This window comes from Mesoplodon mirus, assembly GCF_964341445.2.
Source record: "Mesoplodon mirus genome assembly, chromosome: 5".
Taxonomy (NCBI): domain Eukaryota; kingdom Metazoa; phylum Chordata; class Mammalia; order Artiodactyla; family Ziphiidae; genus Mesoplodon; species Mesoplodon mirus.
In genome coordinates, this window is record NC_138980.1 from 68690544 (window position 1) to 68708193 (window position 17650).

Genomic DNA, 17650 nt, shown 5'->3' on the forward strand with positions numbered 1-17650 from the left:
CAGTTGCTTCATTTGCAAATATTTTCTCCCATTCTGAGGGTTGTCTTTTCATCTTGTTTATGGTTTCCTTTGCTGTACAAAAGCTTTTAAGTTTCATTAGGTCCCGTTTGTTTATTTTTGTTTTTATTTTCATTTCTCTAGGAGGTGGGTCAAAAAGGATCTTGTGATTTATGTCATAGAGTGTTCTGCCTATGTTTTCCTCTAAGAGTTTGATATTGTCTGGCCTTACATTTAGGTCTTTAATCCATTTTGAGTTTATTTTTGTGTATGGTGTTAGGGAGTGTTCTAATTTCATTCTTTTACATGTAGCTGTCCAGTTTTCCCAGCACCACTTATTGAAGAGACTGTCTTTTCTCCACTGTATATTCTTGCCTCCTTTATCAAAGATAAGGTGACCATATGTGCATGGGCTTATCTCTGGGCTTTCTGTCCTGTTCCATTGATCTATATTTCTGTTTTTGTGCCAGTACCATACTGTCTTGGTTACTGTAGCTTTGTAGTATAGTCTGAAGTCAGGGAGCCTGATTCCTCCAGCTCTGTTTTTCTTTCTCAAGATTGCTTTAGCTGTTCGGGGTCTTTTGTGTTTCCATACAAATTGTGAAATTTTTTCTTCTAGTTCTGTGAAAAATGCCACTGGTATTTTGATAGGGATTGCATTGAATCTGTAGATTGCTTTGGGTAGTAGAGTCATTTTCACAATGTTGATTCTTCCAATCCAAGAGCATGGTATATCTCTCCATCTATTTGTATCATCTTTCATTTCTTTCATCAGTGTCTTATAGTTTTCTGCATACGGTTCTTTTGTCTCCTTAGGTAGGTTTATTCCTAGATTTTTTATTCTTTTTGTTGCAATGGTAAATGGGAGTGTTTTCTTAATTTCACTTTCAGATTTTTCATCATTAGTGTAAAGGAATGCAAGAGATTTCTGTGCATTAATTTTGTATCCTGCTACTTTACCAAGTTCATTGATTAGTTCTAGTAGTTTTCTGGTAGCATCTTTAGGATTCTCTATGTATAGGATCATGTCCTCTGCAAACAGTGACAGCTTTACTTCTTATTTTCCAATTTGGATTCTTTTTATTTCTTTTTCTTCTCTGATTGCTGTGGCTAAAACTTCCAAAACTATGTTGAATAAGAGTGGTGAGCATGGGCAACCTTGTCTTCTTCCTGATGTTAGTGGAATTGATTTCAGTTTTTCACCATTGAGGACGATGTTGGCTGTGGGTTTGTCATATAAGGCCTTTATTATGTTGAGGAAATTTCCCTCTATGCCTACTTTCTGGAGGGTTTTTATCATAAATGGGTGTTGAATTTTGTCGAAAGCTTTCTCTGCATCTGTTGAGATGATCATATGGTTTTTCTCCTTCAATTTGGCAGCAGGATTCTTAACCACTGGGCCACCAGGGAAGTCCCTGAGCTTTTCTTTGTGAGAAGTTTTTTTTTGTCGTCGTTATTTTTAATTATTTTATTTTATTTTTTGGCTGCGCCGCATGGCATGCAAGATCTTAGTTCCCTGACCAGGGATTGAACCCATGCCACCTGCAGTGGAAACGTGGAGTCTTAACTACTGGACCTCCAGGGAAGTCCCTGTGAGAAATTTTTTTTTTTTTTTTTTTTTTTACATGTTTTATTTTTTTTTATTTTTTATTTTTAATTTAATTTTATTTTTTTGCTTTATAACAAATATAATCAGTTATACATATACATATGTTTCCATATCCCCTCCCTTTTGCGTCTCCCTCCCACCCTCCCTATCCCACCCCTCCAGGCGGTCACAAAGTACCGAGCTGATCTCCCTGTGCTATGCGGCTGCTTCCCACTAGCTATCTACCTCACGTTTGGTAGTGTATATATGTCCATGCCGCTCTTTCACTTTGTCACAGCTTACCCTTCCCCCTCCCCATATCTTCAAGTCCATTCTCTAGTAGGTCTGTGTCTTTATTCCTGTCTTACCCCTATGTTCTTCATGACATTTTTTTTTCTTAAATTCCATATATATGTGTTAGCATACAGTATTTGTCTTTCTCTTTCTGACTTACTTCACTCTGTATGACAGACTCTAGGTCTATCCACCTCATTACAAATAGCTCAATTTCATTTCTTTTTATGGCTGAGTAATATTCCATTGTATATATGTGCCACATCTTCTTTATCCATTCATCCGATGATGGACACTTAGGTTGTTTCCATCTCCGGGCTATTGTAAATAGGGCTGCTATGAACATTTTGGTACATGTCTCTTTTTGAATTATGGTTTTCTCAGGGTATATGCCCAGTAGTGGGATTGCTGGGTCATATGGTAGGTCTATTTGTAGTTTTTTAAGGAACCTCCATACCGTTCTCCATAGCGGCTGTACCAATTCACATTCCCACCAGCAGTGCAAGAGTGTTCCCTTTTTTCCACACCCTCTCCAGCATTTATTGTTTCTAGATTTTTTGATGATGGCCATTCTGACTGGTGTGAGATGATATCTCATTGTAGTTTTGATTTGCATTTCTCTAATGAGTAAAGATGTTGAGCATCCTTTCATGTGTTTGTTGGCAGTCTGTATATCTTCTGTGGAGAAATGTCTATTTAGGTCTTCTGCCCATTTTTGGATTGGGTTGTTTGTTTTTTTGTTATTGAGCTGCATGAGCTGCTTATAAATTTTGGAGATTAATCCTTTGTCGGTTGCTTCATTTGCAAATATTTTCTCCCATTCTGAGGGTTGTCTTTTGGTCTTGTTTATGGTTTCCTTTGCTGTGCAAAAGCTTTTAAGTTTCATTAGGTCCCATGTGTTTATTTTTGTCTTTATTTCCATTTCTCTAGGAGGTGGGTCAAAAAGGATCTTGCTGTGATTTATGTCATAGAGTGTTCTGCCTATGTTTTCCTCTAAGAGTTTGATAGTGTCTGGCCTTACATTTAGGTCTTTAATCCATTTTGAGCTTATTTTTGTGTATGGTGTTAGGGAATGATCTAATCTCATACTTTTACATGTCCCTATCCAGTTTTCCCAGCACCACTTATTGAAGAGACTGTCCTTTCTCCACTGTATATTCCTGCCTCCTTTATCAAAGATAAGGTGACCATATGTCCGTGGGTTTAACTCTGGGCTTTCTATCCTGTTCCATTGATCTATCTTTCTGTTTTTGTGCCAGTACCATACTGTCTTGATTACTGTAGCTTTGTAGTATAGTCTGAAGTCAGGGAGCCTGATTCCTCCAGCTCTGTTTTTCTTTCTCAAGATTGCTTTGGCTATTCGGGGTCTTTTGTGTTTCCATACAAATTGTGAAATTTTTTGTTCTAGTTCTGTGAAAAATGCCAGTGGTAGTTTGATAGGGATTGCATTGAACCTGTAGATTGCTTTGGGTAGTAGAGTCATTTTCACAATGTTGATTCTTCCAATCCAGGAACATGGTATATCTCTCCATCTATTTGTATCATCTTTAATTTCTTTCATCAGTGTCTTATAATTTTCTGCATACAGGTCTTTTGTCTCCTTAGGTAGGTTTATTCCTAGATATTTTATTCTTTTTGTTGCAATGGTAAATGGGAGTGTTTCCTTGATTTCACTTTCAGATTTTTCATCATCAGTATATAGGAATGCCAGAGATTTCTGTGCATTAATTTTGTATCCTGCAACTTTACCAAATTCATTGATTAACTCTAGTAGTTTTCTGGTAGCATCTTTAGGATTCTCTATGTATAGTATCATGTCATCTGCAAACAGTGACAGCTTTACTTCTTCTTTTCCAATTTGGATTCCTTTTATTTCCTTTTCTTCTCTGATTGCTGTGGCTAAAACTTCCAAAACTAGGTTGAATAAGAGTGGTGAAAGTGGGCAACCTTGTCTAGTTCCTGATCTTAGTGGAAATGGTTTCAGTTTTTCACCATTGAGGACGATGCTGGCTGTGGGTTTGTCATATATGGCCTTTATTATGTTGAGGAAAGTTCCCTCTATGCCTACTTTCTGCAGGGTTTTTATCATAAATGGGTGTTGAATTTTGTCGAAAGCTTTCTCTGCATCTATTGAGATGATCATATGGTTTTTCTCCTTCAGTTTGTTAATATGGTGTATCACGTTGATTGATTTGCGTATATTGAAGAATCCTTGCATTCCTGGAATAAACCCCACTTGGTCATGGTGTATGATCCTTTTAATGTGCTGTTGGATTCTGTTTGCTAGTATTTTGTTGAGGATTTTTGCATCTATGTTCATCAGTGATATTGGCCTGTAGTTTTCTTTCTTTGTGACATCCTTGCCTGGTTTTGGTATCAAGGTGATGGTGGCCTCGTAGAATGAGTTTGGGAGTGTTCCTCCCTCTGCTATATTTTGGAAGAGTTTCAGAAGGATAGGTGTTAGCTCTTCTCTAAATGCTTGATAGAATTCGCCTGTGAAGCCATCTGGTCCTGGGCTTTTGTTTGTTGGAAGATTTTTTATCACAGTTTCAATTTCAGTGCTTGTGATTGGTCTGTTCATATTTTCTATTTCTTCCTGATTCAGTCTTGGCAGGTTGTGCATTTCTAAGAATTTGTCCATTTCTTCCAGGTTGTCCATTTTATTGGCATAGAGTTGCTTATAGTAATCTCTCATGATCTTTTGTATTTCTGTAGTGTCAGTTGTTACTGAGAAATTTTTAAATTACTAATTTAATCTCTTTATTTTTTGCAGGTCTAGTCAGATTTTCTGTTTTTTTCCTTGACAATAGTTTTTGCCTTTTTAGGAATTTTCCCGTTTAAGTTTTCTCATTCATTAGAATATAATTGTTCATGGTATATCATTATGATTTTTTAAAATTTATTTATTTATTTATTTATTTTGGCTGAGCCAGGTCTTAGTTGAGGCATGTGGGATCTTTCAGTTGCGGCATGCGGGCTCTTAGTTGCAGCATGCATGTAGTATCTAGTTCCCCAACCAGGGATCAAACCTGGGTGCCCTGCATTGGGAGCATAGAGTCTTACCTACTGGACCACCAGGGAAGTCCCCATTATGATGTTTTTAAAACTCTATGTGATTGGTTGTAATGTCCTCTCTTTCATTTGTGATTTTAGTAATTTGAGTCTTTTCTCTTTTTTTCCTGGTCAGTCTAGCTAAAGGTTTATCAATTTTGTTGATTTTTTCAATGAAACAACTTTTGGTTCTGTTGTTTTTCTCTATTGTTTTTCTATTCTCTACTTCACTGAGTTTTGCTCTAATCTGTCTTATTTCCTTCCTTCTGCTTGCTTTGGATTTAGTTTCTTCTTTAGTGGAGGTTAGGTCATTGACTTGAATTCTTCCTTCTTTTTTATTATAGATATTTACAGTTATAAATTTCATCTAAGCACTGGTTTAGTTGCATTTTTACCTAAGTTTTTGTATGTTATATCTTCATTCTCATTCATCTCAAAGTATTCTCTGATTTCCCTTGTGATCTTTTCTGACCCACTGGTTATTTAGGAGTGTGTTAATTTCTACATATTTGTGAGTTTTCCAGATTTTTTTCTATTATAAATTTCTAATTGTGATTAGAGAACATACTTTGTATCACTTCAATCCTTTAAAATTTATTGAGGCTTTTTTTATGTCCCAGTATATAGTCTATCCTGGAGAATGTTCCATGTGTATTTGAGAAGACTGTATATTCTACTGTTGTTGGGTACAGTATTCTATAGATGTCTGTTAGATCTAGTTGGTTTATAGTATTGCTTCAGTTTTTGAGCTTTATAAAAATGGAACCATACTAAATGTGGCCATCACTGGCCTTGCTGTTCTCACCAGGGCATTTGTTGTTCCTTCATCCTGAAACACTCTTCCCCTGGGCAAACATGATTTTCTCCCTCATTTCAGTCTCTTATCTCCACATATGTCACCTTAACAGAAAGGCCTTTCCTGACAAACTTCTAACCCCAATATTTTTCCTGTCTTTTATCCTTCTTTATTTTTTACTTACAGCACTTTTCACTACATGAAAGTACAGAGTATATTTATTTGTTTGTCTCTTCCACTCTCTGATTCACTGCTGTGTCACTTGGTATGTACTTAAAAATTGTCAAACAGGTATGTGAATGTGGAAGTCTGGAAGTAAGAGCAGAAGTCTTGAGAGAAAAATCCGAGAGTCATCAGCATAGAGGGAAAGTTTAAATTCATGGGTAGAAAAAAGTCACCTATGGCAAGAGTGAGGAGATTGAAAAAGTGGCAGGTCCTAGCCCTGAATCCAACATCTGTTAGAGGTTTGGTAGGTGAGGAAGCTTGACAAAGAAGACTGAGAAGGAGCAACAGAGAGGTAGAAGCATCACAGTTCTTTTAGTAAACAGTTGTCTATACTAGGACTAAACTAAGAAACTAGGCTGTGCCATTGAAGCTAAATAAGGGATTAGCCAAGTCAGTTGAAGGCACTGTGAGATTCAGGATGATACATGGCTAAAGAAGTGACCGTCTGATGTGACAACAAGAAGATTGTTGATAACCTTGACAAGAGCAGTAGAGCGGTACAGACAGAAGCCAAGACTATGTGTGCTGAAGAGCATATAAGCCATGAGGAAATGATGATGCCTCCTCAGTTTATAAAGTAATAATTATCTAATTTAACCTTTTTATAAAATCTTCAAGTAGAATTGAACTTTTCTTCTTTCTGGCCTTTGCAATGCTTTAAAACTCCCAGATTTGGAAAGTGTTCATTGATTCCTTAAACAATGAAAGCCATTAGTTGGTAGATCTAAGACAGCTGGCCTGGGATCTCCCCTCACCAGCTTCTGGTAACTGGCTAGACAAATCTAAAGCATCATCATCATCATCATTCCTCTATGACCTAGCACTTATACTCCTTGCAATAAGTTGCCATTTGTTTTTATATAAATGTATTGGAAAGTATCTGTCAAACAGTAGTGGCTGTTTCTGTTTGTTAAAGTAGTTTTTTGCTACCATTTATTTCTGGCTTCTTGTCCTTGGACAATATGAAACCCAAAGAGACATTTATCACCTTCATTACCACCATCATAATATCTACCAAAAACCTAAAGCTTCAGTGCAACAGAATAGATATTCGAGAAATAGATATGCATGCATATATGCATATATGATGCATATATGATCATTTGATAATATGCATATATGATCATGCATATATGATCAATTGATAATAAACCAAGACACAAAAGCAATTAAATGGAGAAAGCATAGTCTTTTCAATAAGTTGTGCTGGAGCAATTGAAAATCCATCTGAAAAACAAAAACAAAAACTTCAATCTATACTTCACACCATATATAGAAATTAGCACAAAATGGATCATGGGCCTAAATATAAAACCTAAAACTGTAAGACAACTGAAGGAAAAAAACAGGAGGAAAATGTTTGTGACCTTGTGTTAGGCAAAGATTTCTTAGATGTAATACTAATAAATGGATACATTTTACTTAGTAGATAATTAATTCAAACTCTTTAAAATGAGCCCTTAGCTTAATAATTACAGTGTGTTCTAGAGAGGCTCTTTTGGTTAAAAGAAACAAAGATTGCACTAAGGCCAGCAAATTTGAAATTCTGATCTGACTTCCTCCTGCATTCTTCTCAGGGCAAAACTGAAGTTATATGAAGGGAAGTCTGTCATGGAGGCTGGGTAGCCTGCTCCTCAGTTCTTCACCACATTTCCTCTACCACCATACCTTTGGTTCATCCATCCGTTCATCATTGGCATCATGGCCTTGACTATATCTCTTGGCTTCTTCCTTTTAATAAAGCTTTGGCTTCTGCTGCTGCCTAATTATTTTGATATTTTCCAAGTTAGACTCCCAGAGAGGGAACCTGATTGGCCCAGGTTATGTTTACATATTCTTGACCACTAAATAGGAGTGTTCAGTCAGCAATATGGTCCAGTCACCAGTGGCTTGGAGTAGGGTTGTGGAGACATAGGGAGATAACTGGCAGGGGTCCAAAGGAAAAGGTAGGTATAGAATGTTGGTATATCAAATGTGAACTGTACCTTCAACTGGTACCATGAACAATGGAGTTTTCCTTAGGACCATGGGTGTGACAAACACTGTAGTGTAGATATAATTATTGTAAAGTAAAATACTGATGTTCATATTTTCTTCTCCTAGAAACCATTTATTATCAATGTGTGTTCTAATTTTGGCTCTCTTATCTCTTATTTAGGAGGTCTAGCACCCTCCTAAATCAATCCATGGCAATTAGTGAGGTGAGTGTATAAAGAAGGAAACAGAGGATAAGAATCTTGGATTAGTTGAAACTTGCCATCAGAGGTCTTTTAATATATCCCTCTGCCTCTGGGTATATAACACACATATCATGCCTTTCAAAGAGACAATTAGTCCATCCTCCTGTATTTAGTCTATTCCTGGGCCAGCAACTCCCAAGACTAGTTCTTCATGGTATTTAATCTACTTTTTTCCTGATGGGCTTCATAGTATCAATCCTATAATGGTCATCCTGATATTAGATTCTAGTGTTTTCTTTTCCCTTGCATGCTGCTTATTTTGCTATATTTCTTCCCCATTCATCCCCTTTAAGAAGGCTGAATGACATTTTTTCTCTCTCACTCCACAGACTGAAAATATTAAAAAAAAAATTTTCCCCCAGAAAGTTCTAAAAAGTAAGCTTGAATTTGCCCACACAGGAAACTATTTACATAACATTTACAATGTATTAGGTATTATAGGTATTAGGTATAGGTATTAGCTGTATTTATAATCTAGAGATGATTTAAAATATACAGGAGGGACTTCCCTGGCGGTTCAGTGGTTAAGACTCCACATTTCCACTGCAGGGGGCATGGGTTCGATCCCTGGTCAGGGAACTAAGATCCCACATGCCGTGCAGCATGGCCAAAAAATAAATAAATAAAATACAGTATACAGGAGGATGTTCATAGATTATATACAGATACTACATGGTTTTAAGTAAGGGACCTGAGCACCCCTAAATTTTGGTATCTGCAGTAGTCCTGGAACCAGTCTCTCACAGATACCAAGGGACAACTATATATTCTTGCTTCTTAGTACTTTTTCACCCAGGCTAACTTTTTTGGCTTGTCATCTTCAGTTTTGTCGGGGTTCTTAGATCTTGATTGTCAGGGTCTTGGACTTCCTTGGTGGCGCAGTGGTTAAGAATCCGCCTGCAGGGCTTCCCTGGGGGCACAGTGGTTGAGAGTCCGCCTGCCGATGCAGGGGACACGGGTTCATGCCCCGGTCCGGGAAGATCCCACATGCCGCGGAGCGCCTAGGCCTGTGAGCCATGGCTGCTGAGCCTGCGCGTCTGGAGCCTGTGCTCCGCAACGGGAGAGGCCACAACAGTGAGAGGCCCACGTATCAAAAAAAAAAAAAAAAAAAAGAATCCTCCTGCCAGTGGAAGGGACATGGGTTTTATCCCTGGTCCGGGAAGATCCCACATGCTGCAGAGCAACTAAACCCGTGTGCCACAATTACTGATCCTGTGCTCTAAAGCACACGAGCTACAACTACTGAGCCCTCGTGCCACAACTACTGAAGCCCGCGCACCCCAACTACTGAGTTCACATGCCACAGCTACTGAAGCCTGCGTGCTCTAGGGCCCACATGCCACAAATACTGAGCCCATGTGCTGCAACTACTGAAGCCCGTGTGCCTAGAGCCTGTGCTCTGCAACAAGAGAAGCCACTGCAATGAGAAGCCTGCGCACTGCAACGAAGAGTAGCACACAATGCAATTAGAGAAAGCCCACGTGCAGCAAGAAGACCCAACACAGCTGGAAAAGAAAAATTGTTTTTTGATTGTCAGGGTCTTAGGATCCCATAGAGAAACTATCATATGACTGGAGGAACTAAGCTTGCATTTGCTTTCTTCTACAAGAACTGTTATATATAATATGGTCAGGTCGAGAATTTGGCTGGATTTAAAACATGTTTGAGAGATGGAACATCATGCAGTCTGAGGAGAAAGACGTTAATGAGGAGGGGAAGACAGGTTGCTTACCTGGGGCATTGTTTCTCAAACTTGAGTGTTCCTAGGAATCACCTGGGCATCTTGTTAGAGTGCAGATTTTAACTTAGCAGGTCTGGGCTGAAGCCTAACATCTGGGATTCTGCATTTCTTTTTTTTCTTTTTTTTTTTTTTTGGTATGCGGGCCTCTCACTGTTGTGGCCTCTCCTGTTGCAGAGCACAGGCTCCGGACTCACAGGCTCAGCGGCCATGGCTCACAGGCCCAGCCGCTCCGCGGCATTTGGGATCTTGCCGGACCGGGGCACGAACCCGTGTCCCCTGCATCGGCAGGCGGACTCTCAACCACTGCGCCACCAGGGAAGCCCTGGGATTCTGCATTTCTGACAAGCTCCCAGGAGATGTTCACAATGCTGGCCTGCAGACACACTTTAAGGAGTAAGAACCTTGGGGTTTCATGTTTCCAAACAGGCATCTGTGAACAGGAGCTGCCTGTATCGCTCCTCTTCGTTGCCAGACAGTTTGAACAGTCCAAGACTGAAGCAGATGGTAAAATTCAAGGACAACACAATACCAGATAAAGTAAAAAAGTATTGTTCTAGCCACAAAGAGCTCAGGAAGGTAAGAAACTTTTTAAGAAGACAGTCTCTTTAATCTTCTATCTCATCTTCTCCACTTTTCTGGCATGGGGATCGCTTTAGTACATCTTTTGGTCTTCATTACTTTTACTTTTATCTCTTCTTTCAATCTTCCTGTTTTCTTTTCTACATCTGCATCCATATATAAAATATTTAATAATAAATATGTTATATTATAATTTTGGAAATTATGTCATTGTATTGTCTTCCCAACCTCTTTTTTAAGATCTGAGAGAGTACAAGGGAACTTTGATTGGTAAGGACATTTATTGTTGTTTTATATGCATTCTGAGAGAAATAGCATCCTAGAGCACACTTGTTTGGTGGAAAGCAAATTCTGAAAAACTTAGCCCTCATCCCCTATCCCTCCTTTAAAAAAAATCTGAATACATTTGGCTATTTTATAAAATCAGTGTATGACATTACAGAAAAATGGAAAATGCAGATAAGCAAAAAGAAGCCTTTGCAAAATGCCCATAATCCCACAGGCCAGAGATAATTACTGTTAATACTTGATATATAGTCTTTCAGACATTTTTTAATGCAAATGTTTTTTCTTTTATTAAAGTGGCATTATAAAGTACATGTTTTCTAACCTACTTAATGATATCATGTCATATTTTCATGTCAAAGAAATTTACAACATACTTTTTATTCCTTAATAGTAATCTATAGTGTGTGGATATGATTTGTTTAATCAAGATCCTGTTATTGATCATTTATTAGAAAATTTTCTCTGTTGTAAACATCCTTACAGCCAAATCTTTGTACATATCTTTATTTTCTTAGTAAAACAGGTGGAATTGTTAGATCAAAGAGTATGCATATTTTTAATGTCTCCCTCCACTCCTTGCATCCCATGGTTTTTAAACCTTTAATATGAGGACTGGGGGTGGGGGGAATCTTGTTGTCTTCAGGGCTTAGGTATAAAGAAAATGGTCTCCCTCTGTGACATTAATATGACTCAGATGCTGGAGGAAGATTCTAACCAGGGGCCTCTGATTGGTGATTTCTCCAAGGTGAGTTTGGTTATACCAATCCTATATTTCATCCTGTATTTTGGATCTGAATCTTCTCTGCTTGCAGAGGACACTAGGTATAATTAATTATGCATCTTCACCAAGTACTCACTGATAACCTGAAAGTGCTGTAGTGGTAGATCTAGGCCCTATGCCTTTCATGAGAAAGGATTCCTTATTCGTTCTGGGAATATCCAGAGCAGTGGGGAAGATAAGAAGAGGCTTTCTTTTTTTTTTTTTTTCTGTGCTGTGCAGCATTCAGGATCTTAGTTTCCCAACCAGGGGTCGAACCTGTCCCCCCTGCAGTGGAAGTGCAGAGTCTTAACCACTGGACTGCCAGGGAAGTCCCAAGTATGAGGCTTTCTACTTTTTTTTTTAATATATTTTAAAATTATGTAAGTCATACTTGGTCACTACAGAAAAGATGGAAAATGAAATCTACCCCAAATCTTGTCAGAGTATTATTGCTTTTATTTGATATTTTCTTGGTGTATATTCCTGCAGACTTTTTTCTATGTATTTTCACAAACACAATTCATGTACACAAATACATTTTTTGTTTTTCCATGTTTGTTTTGTGATCTGCTGAGTTTTTTATTCCTTCTCACTTGATGTATCAGGAACATCTTTTCATGTCAATAAACAGTTCTGCTTCATCATTTCATCACTTTTAATAGCAGCACAGTACTTCTTTCTTTCTTTCTTTTTTGGCTGCCCATAATTTCTTGATAAATCGTTTCTTGTAGGATATTTACTTCTACAATTTTTCCTTATGCACTATACCAAGGTGGACATATTTGTAGCTAAATCTAAAACTTTGTACACATCTGTAATTATTTCCTTAGGATCAGTTCTTAGAAATGAAATTGCTGCATATGCATGTTATAGAGACCATTGATTTCTGAAGGCATCTGAGGTTTTAAATGTCATTTGGAAAGGACAATATATGGGTCATGATCTCAAATTCGGGTGTAGAGAACTTGCTGTTATTTCAGCTCTTGGGTATTTCTAGGTATGTGCACTGCCGACCGTGTCAGGGAGACACCAAGATCTGAAGTACGTCAACCCAGAAACAGTAAGCAGATTTCTGGAGATGGAAACTGGTTACATAAGCTACCATCTGGTCTGTTCTGTCCCTAAAATCCCCACTTCCATTTGTATTTATTTCTGTGTTCACTCATATAGGCTCTTTATTCAACTGAAGCTGTATTAAAGGACTCTATTTTATATGCACCTTTGTTTTTAATTAAACAAATGATATATAATTGTTATGAAAGAAAGGAAGGAAGGAGGAAGGGGAAAGGAAGAAAGTAAAAATCACCCAGTTAGGCTGAACTTACATCCTGGTTTACATGTTGCAATCCCGTTTATGCCTATTAGTGTAAGGTAATTATTAATAGTGTTCTCTTTTACTCTCAAAAGTGTCCCAGTTTGTACAGTAATTATTTGGTCACTCTACCCATAACCTCACCACCAGAAATAAGCACTAGTAATACTTTCCTTATGGCCTTACACATTTTATTCTGGCATAAGTTTTATAAAAATAGGATCATAATAAACATGTAATTTTGCAATTAGCTTAGTAAGACGTTGTAAACATCTTTCTATAGCACTAAAAAGATAACTATATTATCCTTTTAATGGCTATGTAATATTCTGTTATACTGTTAATGTCTAATTTATTTAACTAAACCCCTCTTATTGAGTATTTAAGTTATTCATAGTATTTTGATAATATGAAATAATGGTGAGATGAATATTATTGTGCCTTATCTTTATGTACTTTTCTGTTTACTTAAGATGTTAGAAAAGAAATTGTTGAAAGTGTAATTGCATTTATTTTTATAAGTATTTACAAAGTCCCCTCCAGAAAGGTTGAACCAATCGACATAACTACACGAAGCTTAAGTTTCCTCTTCTGGATATCACCCCTTTCCTTCTATATCCCTTTCGGGAAACTTGCTTTCTAATTTTACAGTGGAGGGTGAGGAATCATTTCTCATTTCTTTTTGTAAAATCAGGAGCTCTAGCTGCTACTTGTGCCCTTACAGAAGTCCTTGGGTATCTTCTCAGAGGCTGACTGCAGCCATGCCTGCCTCCAAATAAGTAGCCTGAGTGTGGTTTTCCCTGATGTCCTGGCAATACCAGCTATTCTGGTTCTCCAAAAAGGCCATTTCCTATTTTATCCTCTTATGTGGGGTGGGGCTGCATCACTGCCATATTTCAACCATAGGGGGACTTTGGAGGCTGGGCATACAGTGGAATGCTGTGCAAATCAGGAACTGTGTGACTGGCTCTTCTCTCCCTCAGAAGAAGCAGGATATTCAATCATAGTTTCTGTGCAGGTGGCTGCCTTGCTTTTGGGGAAGTTCCAGGGTCTGATAGAGAAATTTTATATCATCGATTGCCGCTATCCATATGAGTACCTGGGAGGACACATCCAGGTAAGGTTACATTGAGGACTTAGCGGGGAAGGGGCTGGGGATAGCTCTTTATTGAGAAGTCTGGACAAAGGGTTCTGTGAACTCTAGAACCAGGGCAGATATTATACATCTGGAGCATATCAAGGCTGTCAGTCCTCATTCCTGTTCTAATTCTGTGTACTTTGAGCAATTTACTTTCCCTTTCCCTCTTAGACCAATCTCCCTTTTTTCTATAGGAGCCAAGAGCTCCTACCTGGAAGTAAAAACATTCATCCAAGGACTGAGAAGCACTTTGCAAACACTTGATGCTTACAGACATTCCTCACAATGATCCCTACACTTCAGGCAGTTCCATTCTATAAACATTTATTGAGTACCTACTACATACCAAGCTCCATGCCAGGCCCTGGGGGTAGATACAGGTAGATTGCCTCTCTGAAAGTACTTATAGTCTAGCCTTCCTGAACCAAATATTTCAAGATGGTATTCCAGTTATTTCTAAGTGTTGGCCCTGTTCACAGATCCTTAAGGAAATACTTAATAAAATTCTTTTACAGGGAGCTTTAAACTTGTACAGTCAAGAAGAACTATATAACTTCTTTCTGAAGAAACCCATTGTCCCTTTGGATACTCAGAAAAGAATAATCATTGTGTTCCACTGTGAATTCTCCTCAGAGAGGGGTCCCCGAATGTGAGTGTCTACACAGGGTAGGGTGGGTGATGGAAATGGATCTTGAGTAGGGACTTACAGCCAGGGAACCTTCCCAGATCAGTTCAGACAGAGACTGAATCAATGAATACTTTCCACTGAAGTCCGAAGAATGTTAGGGAGGTGGAGGAAAGGGGTTTCTACAATTCAAAGTTTGGAAGCAGTGAAGGAAAAAGGATTGGGAATTAGGTACCAATGGAGCAAAGGAGAAAGAGTGGTGCTACGTGGACCTTGTTTCGCAAAAATAGATCTGGAGTTCCTTTTGAGGGCTAGCAAAAGTCTATTCTTCCTCCCCTTCCCCAGTGAATAGCCCATGGAATCCTGAACTTGCTTCCTTCCACCCCACCCATCCCTGGATTTTCTCTAAAGGTACCGCTCTCTGAGACAAGAGGACAGGGCTGTGAACCAGTATCCTGCACTGTACTACCCAGAGCTGTATATCCTCAGAGGGGGCTACAGAGACTTCTTTCCAGAATATATGGTAAAGGATGGGGCACATGGGGCAATGGGGGAGCCCAAACTCGGGGAAGCCTATTTTAGCATGCAGCTCCCAGGTCCTGCAAAGCCCTCTGAGAAGAAACTGCTGCTCCTCCTTAGCCACTACTTGCAGCATCTCTATTATACCTAGTAGGCAGACTGCAGGCCTCAAGAGGATCCCTTACTCTGTCCCCTGCCTTTCAGGAGCTGTGCGAACCACAGAGCTACTGCCCTATGCATCACCAGGACCATAAGGCTGAGCTGCTGAGGTGTCGAAACCAGAGCAAAGCATGGGAAGGGGAGCGGCAGCTGCAGGAGCAGATTGCCTTGCTGGTGAAGGATGTGAGCCCATGATATCAGATCACCCACTGGCTGCCTAGGACTCACCAAAAGACACTGTAGAAACCCTAAGCAGAAAGAGGCCATCTTCTATGCAGCTAAATCCAAGATGTTAAAAGATGTCAGCAAACCAACAGGCTGCCAAACTACTGAAATCCCAGGCCTGGGGACTGGTTAGGTGTCAGTAGAGCTGCTGGCTGGTGGGAAGTTCTGGAGCTGGCTCTATAAGGCTGGAGCCTTGGGTTGCAGAGAGATTTGTGTTGCTTCAGGGAGCTGTTGCATTCCTCTTCCTAACTGCTCGAGTCTCCTCAGAGGTCAGCCACATCTTTTTCCCCGTGGGCTTCTGGCTATGCAAGAGAGAGTTGCCCATCTTCTTTCTCTATATTTTCCTTCTTTGTTTCCCTCTCTCACCTTTTTTTTAAATGGGAAAATAAACATTGAAGAATGAGAAATGCGATTGTGAGCCCAGTCTGTTCCTAGAAGATGTGTATAAGGAAGTAATCACCACATTAAACTCCTTCGGACAAAGATGTAGCCATCTCTATTCATAGCTGAGGCCAAGGTGCTTTTCTCCAGACCATGGTTCTCAAAGTTTGGGCCCTGGTCCATCAGCATCATCTGAACTTGCTTGAAATGCAAAATTTCACAGCCCACTCCAGACCTACTAAATCAGAACATCTGAGGTTAGGGCCCAGAAATCTGGGTTTTAAAAATCTCCTTTTCAGGTGTTTCTGATACATGAAAGGCTTGAGAACCACAGCTCTGGAATTAAGGAAAACCTTTTAAATTTCATTCTTCAGCAATGTTCCTGGCTTTCCTTTCCTAGACCATTCCATAGTATGAGTTGCCTAAAAGTGTGCCCCAGACTCAACACTCAATGGTATCAAGGCTCAGAAAACCAAAATAATTGCCATTCTCTAAGGCCAAGGCATAGGTTTGAGTTGGGCTCAAAAGATTCCTTATCTACAGCCTCAGTGGAGTTTTGACTTTTCCCATTTTCCAAAGTTTTTTTCTCCACTCCACTTCATGTCTCACAGAGACAAGTTTAGGATTTAGGGTGGTTGGAAGTAGAGATCCGTGCTATATGAAGATAGGAATAAAAGAAAAGTACCAAGCAAGATCAGTTAGACTTCAGAAAGATATTTTAAATTGCATTCTTCAGTATTATCCCAGGCTTTCCTTTCTTAGAGCTCTTTTTTTTGTGTGTGTGTGTGGCACGCGGGCCTCTCACCGCTGCGGCCTCTCCCGCCGCGGAGCACAGGCTCTGGACGCACAGACTCAGCGGCCATGGCTCACTGGCCCAGCCGCTCCGCGGCATGTGGGATCCTCCCGGACCGGGGCACAAACCTGCGTCCCCTGCATCGGCAGGCGGACCCCCCAACCACTGCGCCACCAGGGAAGCCCCCTCTTAGGGCTCTTTAAGGTGAGTAGGCTTTTGTCTGTGTAATAAGGTACAGCCCTACTTGGCCTGGGTGGCAGCGGAATTAATTGAACATTGTCTTCTCTGGCATTAACCTAGTAGTAGTGATAGCTCAGGACTAGAAAAGGACAAAGGGCTCTGAAGCCTAGACTGACATAGAATGGAGACAAAAATGATATCTTCCCAGGTTCTGGAGCAGGAAGACTTTTTAAAAGTGAGTGGGAGGGAAGGAGGGCATTAGCCATAGGGCAGCCCAACAGTGTGCCAGAGTGACTGGATTGATTTTTGCAAGGTTTGCAAGTGCTGTTCTCCCGGAATGCTGCGTGCTTGCCTCACAGCAGAGGGCGCTGCTGTATCCTCTAAGCCAGCCACTGCAGCCTGCAGCCTCCACTCCTAGCTGGAGCGTGTCTGTCCAGAGGGAGGCTCCCTCTCTGACCTTCTGCCTAAGCCCTTCAGCTCAGAGCTCAGAAGGGCCGGGGAGAAAAAGGAGAGAAAAGCTTCTGCTACATTAGGTGGAAATAGCCGAGGGAAAGATGCTGCTTCCCTGTCCCACTCCACACACTTCCCCCCACCAAGCAGCAACTTCTAGTTGCCTGAGCAGGAAACTGCTGGAAGCACCTCCACTTCCAAGTGTGATGAGGGGTACCTGACTCACTGCCTACCATAGTGGGTCATTTCCTGATAATTCTCCCCAGAAAGGTAGAAGCAATTCACTACCTGGGAAGAAACTGGTGCACA

The 17650-nt window shown here is 40.0% G+C and overlaps 1 protein-coding gene across 2 annotated transcripts in view; it reads left to right on the forward strand.

Annotated features, from left to right (window-relative positions):
* CDC25C (cell division cycle 25C) overlaps window positions 1-15936 on the forward strand; it is a 28717-nt gene extending 12781 nt beyond the window's left edge. For both annotated transcript variants that reach the window (XM_082620426.1, XM_082620425.1), the window contains 7 exons: window positions 10359-10508; window positions 11443-11544; window positions 12557-12619; window positions 13890-13988; window positions 14525-14658; window positions 15046-15157; window positions 15358-15936. In XM_082620426.1, the coding sequence (XP_082476552.1) occupies window positions 10359-10508; window positions 11443-11544; window positions 12557-12619; window positions 13890-13988; window positions 14525-14658; window positions 15046-15157; window positions 15358-15507 (810 nt within the window). In that variant the 3' untranslated portion in view covers window positions 15508-15936. The remainder of the gene's footprint in view (window positions 1-10358; window positions 10509-11442; window positions 11545-12556; window positions 12620-13889; window positions 13989-14524; window positions 14659-15045; window positions 15158-15357) is intronic.
* Window positions 15937-17650: the final 1714 nt, after the last annotated feature.